Source organism: Oryza glaberrima, chromosome 1, assembly GCF_000147395.1.
Source record: "Oryza glaberrima chromosome 1, OglaRS2, whole genome shotgun sequence".
In the NCBI taxonomy this organism is placed as follows: Eukaryota; Viridiplantae; Streptophyta; class Magnoliopsida; order Poales; family Poaceae; genus Oryza; species Oryza glaberrima.
The window spans coordinates 22,575,285-22,584,654 of record NC_068326.1 but is presented as its reverse complement, the minus strand read 5'-3'; the positions used below and the strand labels follow the sequence as shown (position 1 = coordinate 22,584,654).

The 9,370-nt window shown below is 43.4% G+C and overlaps 1 protein-coding gene across 2 annotated transcripts; it reads left to right on the top strand.

The window, feature by feature from the left end:
- Positions 1-2,659: 2,659 nt before the first annotated feature.
- LOC127775507 (uncharacterized) lies at positions 2,660-7,813 on the top strand. Of its 2 annotated transcripts, none has more exons than XM_052301758.1 (5): positions 2,660-2,844; positions 2,979-5,135; positions 5,796-5,856; positions 5,936-6,159; positions 7,346-7,813. In XM_052301758.1, exons 2-5 carry the CDS (start codon positions 3,052-3,054, stop codon positions 7,398-7,400), a joined length of 2,424 nt encoding a protein of 807 aa, XP_052157718.1. In that variant the 5' UTR covers positions 2,660-2,844; positions 2,979-3,051; the 3' UTR covers positions 7,401-7,813. The 2 variants fall into 2 exon arrangements, with proteins under 2 accessions (XP_052157718.1, XP_052157725.1); XM_052301765.1 differs by having other exon boundaries at positions 2,959-5,135.
- Positions 7,814-9,370: the final 1,557 nt, after the last annotated feature.

Genomic DNA, 9,370 nt, shown 5'->3' with positions numbered 1-9,370 from the left:
CCCCCACCCGCGCGCGCGCGGCCACTGTGCCGCACTTCACCCCCCCCCCCCCCCCCGGGCCCGTCTCCCCTATTCGGCCCATGAGACGGCGCCATGCCTCCGCCTGCCCTGGCCGCCGGGCCAGTCCAACTCATGATCACGGGGAGTCAGGCGGTGGGCCCCCACGTTCGCTCGGACCACAGAAGCCGGTCCCCTGTACCACACTGTGGGTTCTCCGGTTCGCAACTATATCGTCTTTATTGGGGATTCCGTGGTACCGGCGGTCCAGACCGGTTCGTCATCATGGAACGAGTTTTGGCTGGGCTAGCTACCTGTATAGGCTTGGACAGCTGAGCTGGTGCTGATTGGAAGCTTCCTTTCAAAGGCAAAAGTACAAAATCGTTTCTTACTCGAAAGGGATTAAACCGTTTTCTTTGTAATTACCGTTTTCAAAAGCTGCAATGCAGTTGTGTGTAAAACAAGGTTAATCTCGAGCTCAGTAATAGGAAATGCCTCGACTAGTTTCCTACCAACGCCGTTCGAAAAAAAAAAGAGAGACTAATTTCCTACCAACCAGACCTATTAAGCAACTACTACGAGCATTTCAAGTTACGACATGTGACTTTGTGGAATTGAAAATTCAAATTCGTACACGAAGAACACATTGTTGACTGTTGACTTGGAATAATTTTAGTTGGAAATAGCACATACTGGAGTACATATATACATACTGACATGCCGGGTAAGCATGTTCCAATGCTTGACAAGCACAGATTCGAAGGCCAAAAACCACATGTGTGGCATCATTTTCATTGCCTACGATTAGGTCGCGTTGGGACCTCACATACAGTTTGTTTCTTCCGCCTTGATCTCGGATTTAGGCCGCTAAGCTTGTTGCTTAGTGAGAATGCAAAAGCACACGGCTCCAGTCGATGACAATTTAATTGACACGGGTTTTGCATCACTAAACATGTCCTTTGCAGAGCAGTTTAAGCAAGACAAAATCACACAGCTTCCATCCGTCGGTGCCAGTGCCAAGACAGGCATTGACTCTGCACTCTTTTGTGCAGGGACCATGGAGAAAAAAGAAGTAACCATTTCCTTGTGGCTCAATTCTCAGTGCAGAGCTTTGCTTGGTGTCCCTGTTTCTCCTCCTCATCCTACCTTTCGGCTGGATGTATAAAGCATTGCTGAAAGCTACTAATGCTTCAGGAGCAGAGCAGCTCTCTCTATCGTCTTGTTCCTACGCGTCATAGTATTGAATCTATCTCTTGTATTGTCCCCATAATCCATTAATTGTAGTTAATACGATATCTATTCTTCTCTATTACAAAAGACCACACGCAAAATTTATACTCCAAAAGAACCTTTCACCAATTTCACAGAAAAACTTGTGGTGCTTACACAAGTACTAATAAAGCTGTTTGGGTGTCGAGAAATTCAACAAAGTAGGCTGCTTTTTACACCCATCTTTCCTACTGTTGTTACGCTAGCTTGTTCTCCCTTTCACTCTCTCTTCAGTATCCTGTCGATTCTTTGTGATGGCTACAGTTCGATTCGTATCGGCGCTAGCAACAAAATTGCGGCACTGGCACACATCGATCGATACGGACGATGGAAACGGAGACGCGGCTGTTGTGTAATGGCATCTTAACAAAGGACGGCGAAGGAAACACGGAAACATTTAGGTCCATATAAATGCCTTGTTTATATCAGCTGATGAGAGGAGGAGGATGACAGCTTGAAAAGAAAACTGTGTGTTCTAGAAGCAAGCAAGGGTAGGAGTACATAATTGTGATTTATGAAAGGCCCTACGGGAAATTTAAAGCTGCAGACATGTGCTCAGGGAATTAAACCTGTTAGTTCTCTGATACTAAAGAGCTTAACAAGTACTAAAATTACTAATTGTCTAGTGGCCATTGGAACGACATTGCCCTGCATGTGCAGCATCCTTAGAGTTCAAGCCGTTTAATCCGCTAAGATTCTACTGAATCATACCAGTAATCATGTCCGCCATTTTTGCGGCTTTGCAAGTAGGCCTACTTAATTGGAAGGCCTGATGAGAGACACAAACAGTTGGCTATTTTGCTTACACGAAATCTGTTGTCAAAATGTTAGTAGTAGTAAGCTCCCAGCTAAAGGCAAATGCCATTCTTCAGGTCGCCTTCACAAATAACCAACTATCCCACGTACAAGCATCACTGGCCTTATTTTATTGTTTCTCCCAGTGAGATGTTTGGCGCAAGAATGAAAGAATTGATGCTGGTACTACCAAACTAAGAAAGTAGTTGAGATTGTGACCATTATCTTAGCTTCAGCCTGTTCAAGTGTTCATACGATGGATAAGTGATTGATTAACCACTAATTTAATTATCACTGTGGGTTATGCAGGACTGATGCTAAAATGCTAAATAATGGCTCTCCCAAGACGAAAGGGAAAAGAAAAGAAAAGAAGAGAGATACGGCGAATTCCATTTCACCAGCTGTACCCCACCTTTGCCGCTCGCTTCCACGTGGGCCCTACCTTTTGACCCCCCCACGTCAGCGGCGCAGCCAGATCATTCCAAAAGCGGACCACATCCCCACGTAACCCCACCGCGACCGACCCCCCCGGCAAATATACTAATTACAAACAGGTCCCTCGTGGGCTCGTGGGTATATATAAGGCTCTTTCAGTTGGCTCCCTCGTCGTCTCCGTTACCACGCGCACACTGCCACTGCGAGTGCCGTTCCCCTCCTCCTCCTCCTCCTCCTCCTCTCTCCCATGGCGGAATCCTCGAGCCGCCCCACGAAACCCTAAATGGCGAGCCGGCGGCGCCGCCACGCCCCTGTGCCGTAGCCTCGCCGCAGCGAGCTGGTCGGAAGGTAATCCCCGCTTCGCCTCCCATCCCCCCGCGGAACCGGCGGATCTTACCTCATTTGGCATCTTCTCTGGATCCACTGCTGATCTGTTCCTCCACCGTCCCAACCGCCTCACAGATTTCTCTCAATCCGTGTAGAACACAGCGTCACCTCTCGATCCGCCAAGTGGTGGGGGAGTAGGAAGCGTGTCTTCTCCGGGAGGCGCGCGCCATGGGGAGCGATCTGAAGGAGATGAAGTACAGGCGGAGGATTGGGCTCGACGAGCGGGCGCAATGCAGCGAGCAGAGGGCGCTCGACTGGCACGCGCTGAAGCAGGACCCCGTGGAGTTGCTCCGCAAGCTGGACGAGCTGAGGGAGCAGATCACGAGGACCTGCCAGATCGTCGAGCCGCCGCGGGAGCACCGTCGGGCGGGCCGACGAGCGCTCTCGCTGCTCCCTGAGAACCCTGAGCCGCCACCAATGCCAGGGTATCACCGCTCACGCTATGGTGGTGGGCGGTATGGGCACGGCTTGCCGCCGAGCCCCTACGAGCCGCTGCGCCCTGAGATTGGGGAGAGGTACTCCAGACAGTCAAGTGGGCGGTATCGGCAGTATCAAGGGAGGCAATGGGATGGCTGTGGAGTTGGACATGGGAATTACAATCCTTCTTATACATGTTCCTGTCCGCATTGTCTACATGGACAGAGAACTGCACCACAAGAAGAGCACATTCCAATGGCGAGATACTTTGCTGGGCAGCATGAGTGCTACCGGTTTGAAAGGTCGCCATCTGTCTCATCGGACTATGACCGGAGGTCCGTAGCATCATCATTGTACTCGCATCGGTCGGTTTCAAAGAAGAGAGCAGAGTATTTCCGGAAGAAGGCAGAGCATCTTTGCCGTCCTGTTTATGGCGCCGCCCCTTTTGTTGTGTGCAGTTCTTGTTATCAGCTGTTGCAGGTTCCAATGGAAAAATGTATGGGGAGGAATCGGCTGCAGTGTGGGTCTTGCTCTCAGATTGTCAGTTTGAAGCGTGAGGAGAAAGTTATCCCCTTCTCACCATCAGCATCCTTTTGTGTGCCCAAAATTGAGCAAGGTTCAAATGATCAAACTAGGCGAGATTTTGAGCACCAGCTCAATGAGTTTGCCAATTCTGCCTTTTATAATTTGAATGAGCATAGCAGCATGCAAATCAACATAGACTTTGGTGATGATCATTCAGTTTCTTCTTCCATTAGTCATGATAGGACTGAGAAAGGATGTGGATCAAGCAGGAGCATTCAGTTAAAAACAGATGGGCTCTTGTTGTCTCCAAGCAGATCTGGAGATATTGAGAGCCCGAAGGATATATTATGCGAAAGAGATGCTGAATGTCAGGTAGAACCTTCAGATGCTCGAGTCAGCCCATGTTCCCCAGTTTTAGAGGACAAACTTGTTGATCCATTGTGCAGCCAGGAAAAGGATAATAATAGTGAGGACCTAGGCATGGCTAATATATCTGATGTAAATTGCAAAGGAGAACACAAAGTTAATGATGATGATGATGGGAGTCTTAGTATGGGAAGTGAACAGAAGAGAAAGGAATGCGATGAAGATTCCCTTGTAGATGAAAGCATGTGCAAAACCCATGAACAGAAGAGCAAGGACGATCACTCTAGCCCTGAAGATGTTAGCAAAACTCATGAATTTGATAGTACAAAAGATAATATTAGCAGTGCTGTAGATGGAAATGAAAAGCATGAGTTTGAAAGCAAAAAAGATGATACCAATAGTCTTGAAGGTGAAAGTTTGAACAAGGAACATGAGCAAAAGAGCAAAGAAGACGAAAATAGTGGCCTTGAAGGTGAGAATGTTAAGAAGGGGTTTGACAAAAACAACAAAGAAAATGAAAATAGTGCCCTTGAAGATGCCAATGCCCCCCTTGAAGATACTAGAAATGCCTCTGATGCGGCGAGCTTAAGCGAGATATCTGAAGAAAAGAAAACAGAGGAAGAAAATGGAAGTTTGGACCAGCCTTTTGTTGAAGATGGCAATGCCTTTGCAGAGAGTGGGGGATCATCATTTAATGAGCGTACAAATTCTGGTTTTTCCCGTGGTTCTTCTGAGACTGCATTAGAAGAAGATCAGCCCTCAACTGGAAAGAGTGGGGATTCGTCATTTTTTGCTGGTTTCCTGAAGAAGGGTTTCAAGGACCTTTCTTTATTTAATCAGTCCATGGACAGCGTTAAGGTTTCAATTAATGGCCATCCTATCTCTGAAAGAGCTCTTAAGAAGGCAGAGAAAAAAGCTGGTCCTGTTGAGCCTGGCTCGTATTGGTGAGTGATTGCTATAGTAACAAATTGTTTGGCAGTTTGCTGTATTTGTTTTAGTTTCACTGAACGGATTGGCTTGTCTTGGTCATAAAACTATAAAAGTTAATTTTGATAGAGCCACTCATCTGCAGCATACCACAATCACTTATCTAAATTACTAGTTTACTACAAGAAAACCTACATTATTGATGAAAATACTGTTGAGCTTCTTAACTTTGAACTTACATTAGTAGAACTGTTTTTCCCGTAGCCGCGCAATAGACTTTTATAACTGCAACATTTTGAAAATTATTGTGAATTTTTCACCCAATTTGGGGCTTTGTTTTGGCAATTGATAAGTATTACTTCCTCCGTTTCATATTATAAGACTTTCTAGCATTGCCCACAATCCACATTCATATATATGTTGATGAGTCTAGACATATATGTGTGCCTAGATTCATTAACATCTATATGGAAGTGGACAATGCTAGAAAGTCTTATAATCTGAAACGGAGGTAATAAATATTATTCTGAAGTACGCATTATCTATCTAAGTTGTTTCATTTTAACGTTTTTTTGTTGGATATTTATGATAAATGCTGATATGATTAAATTTCTATTGGTTCACAGAGGATTTTTTAGCCAACATTAACAATTCTGGTTCTTCTGTTCGTGATACAGGTACGACTACCGTGCTGGGTTTTGGGGTGTCATGGGGCGAGAATGTATCGGCATTATCCCTGTAAGTCGAGTTATTTGTAAACTAAGGTGCTCTTAGAAAATTTTGTTCTAAACTTCTGATGATTTTTTAAAATGCGCAGCCATTCATAAGAGAATTCAATTACCCGATGGCCAGTAACTGTGCTAGTGGGGATAGTGGTGTTTTCGTGAATGGCAGAGAACTTCATCAGAGAGATCTAGATTTGCTTGTAGGAAGAGGGCTTCCACGCATCTCTGGCAAATCATATTCTGTAGAGATTTCTGGAAATATTACTGATGAAGAAACTGGCAAGAAGCTACGCAGTCTTGGCAAACTTGCTCCCACGTGAGTTTTTTTACATTTTGTACATTTTTTTTGTCCAAACAGTCGACTGCTTTATCTTATATAAGGCGTACCTTCTTTTTCTCAACATATATTGCATTTTTTTGAATATTAATTACTTTGTCCATTGGATTTTGCTCAAACTGCTTTAGTATAAAAGCAGGAACTTAGTAATGTATTCTGCTTTTCTTTTCCAGAATTCATTTGGCTCATGATCACAATCATGCTTTTTCTGAGATTAAACATCTGATATATCTCAAAAGCATAATGTCTGTGAATACAATTGATATCAAAGATATTTCACCATTTTGATCTTACCATTGTCTATTCTTTATTTGTTAACAATCCGTAGTGCTGATGTATATATAATCTTCCATCCAAGCATTGCAAGCTTACTTTGTTTTCCAACTTCCATCATAAAATCACCAAGGCCATGAACTTCATGTTGCTTGGCCATGATCATCCATGTTGCTTGTAATTTGAAATGATTTGAATTTGGGCTGAGCACTTGCAATTTGGCATTATAGCTGTATGGCTGTGTACATGCATTATCATCAGTCGTGTTTGCGGTAATGGTGTGTCATGTTGCATGCTAGAGCAATGTTTCCTGGCTCATTCTTAGAAGTAGGTATACATGGCTACTGGCTAGATCACTTAGCTTTACTAAGTGAAACATGTGAATTTCTTAGGACCATCTACTGGAAAACTCAACACGATGGAAAATAATCCCATACAGGTTGCCACAATTTATTTTATTTCAATAGTCATTACTACTAACTATTTCAGATCAAAATATAAAAGGTAGCACCACGGTTACTATAGGAATTCCACTAAATCTACACACAGTCATCGCACCAAACCTAAAGACCTTATCTAGTTTGATGCTCTGTCTAAATTAATATTTTTTGTCAGTCAAGGAATTTAAGGAAAAATGCACCTTTTCATGGTTCCTTCTAAAAAATTGTCTTTGTTCCTGCAGTAGCTCGTGGCACCCATTAGTAATGACAATAGTTTCTGTCGATCATTTTGTTCATATTTGGATGTAGATATTTTTTTGTTACAAATAATACAAAACTGTACTGGCACTGATGCAAGTCAATTTCTTAGCTCTCACCCAGGCATCTTGACAAATTTGCTTCTATTATCACTATCCCGATCGACTTACAGTTATCAAATTTTCCTTGAATAGGATTGAGAAGCTGAAGCGTGGTTTTGGCATGCATGTCCCTGAAGAGTTTAGATAGCTGGATAGTGGGTCTATTATTACTCCTACCCCTCGTAGCTGCAAATTGGAGGCAAGTTTGTGATATCTACTAATAGTGAGATTGAAGCTTTTTAAGTGTACCTCAAGCCTGGACTACGCAGCAAGTTGTGGTGTCCAAGAAGCTGGTAGATCACATGTTCCCATGATTTTACTATTAATAATCTTCCTCCTACTAATTCCAAACCTCCATGCCTTTTACTGAAACGATTCGATCTACCAGGCAGCTCTAACTTCTCTGCATCTGCCTGTATATGTTTCTTATCTGTGCTATCACCATGTTGGTATGTTGCCTCACCATGGGAAGCATTAGGTATATGTGCAATTGTCGGCTTGTAATATATTGGTAGAGCTATACATTTTTCTAATATATATTTGTAAATATATACTGGTGAATCACCTCTTGCGGGTATCACGGTCGCCGCCTCCCAGATTTGTATATTTGCAGTCTCACGGTCGCCTCCCCCTGAATCACCTTTTGTGACACCATGGTGCTAAAAAACTAGTCCGGAAGCCCAGCATGGTTGTTGTTCCACTTTGCGGCACTCTTGCTCCAAAATTTTTGGTAAGTACTTATATCCTTTCAGACCAAAGTAATTTCCTTACTGAAGTTTCTTGCACATGAACTGTACTGTAACTAAACCGTATTGCCGGCTTGTGGCGTTTGTGTTAACCAGTTCATTGATTACGTTTGTTCCCCTTATGCTACTAACATAGAGTATTTTCTTTCAGACAACAACTCAAGTACTGAAGCGCACATAAGCATTCAAGCATGCTAAAATTGACTTCCGGTTGGATGATTGGAGCCGGCTGTTTCTTCATGCGCTGATCAATCCGAATCAATTCGTTATATACCTGATAAGCCTCTGCCCCTCTTGTGTCTCCTACGAATATTTCTGTCATTGTTATTGCCCCTGGGCTAGAACTCGAGCTACCTTAAGTGGTCTGTGTTGCCGCGCGGCAATTGGCTCGCCGCGCCTCACAAGTCATCCACTAACACTGATTTCTACTACACCAGACAAGACAGGTCAGTACATTGTTGCCAGATCAAGACAGTGGTAAAAAAAGATTAGATAGATCTAATGAGCTCCCCTTTTCCATGTTAAAACAAAACATTACACGTAGAAAGATGGGGGGCTAGCCGTTTTCCACAGCCGCACTACGTGTAGTGCGGTTCGACTCGGAGGTCCGAATCCTCGATTTTGCCTCCGCTACAGATGTTACACTGCGATCGTACATTGCGAGTGAAATAAAGAACTGCAATAATCAAGTAAGTTGGTAGCAAAAAGGAGCACAAAGTGTGTATGATTCAGTGTCGCGGAAATGTATGATCCGTGGTTGCAGAGGCAATCTTCCTGGAACGTCCGTCCAAGACAACGTTTTCAATCTGAATTCTGAAACATCCCGAACCGCAGGAAAGTTACCCAAGGTTTTCCACAGGTGCATCAGCTGTAATCTGGCGGTATCTTACCAACTTGGTTTTTCACTTTTCGTTCCTCCTAATATCGAGAAAATAATGGTTGAGCTAGTTACGGGGTACACCATCTCAGAGAGAGACAAACCTTTAGGGTACACCCTCCATCTAAAAAAACAACTTCTAGAAACAAACCTAGACAGATGTTTATCCATATTTTTATCCATATTCGTACCTAGTTGGTTGTCTTAGAAAAAAGAACTAACTTCCAGGATGAACTAGATAGATGTATATCATATTCATATCTACAAATTGATTTTTTTAAGGAACGGAGAAAGTACGCCGGTATGGCATATCCTATTTACTGGTATAAATTGATCTACGGAGGCCTAGGATAATTGGTTACTTTTACAGATTATTTGTCCCGTGCTTTAAAAAATACATGATTTATCTAAAACTCTTTTACGTCAGTACTGCTTAGATCATATTTATTTTTCATCCATATAAACAAATCCATCATCCATCGGCTCTTCATCCAA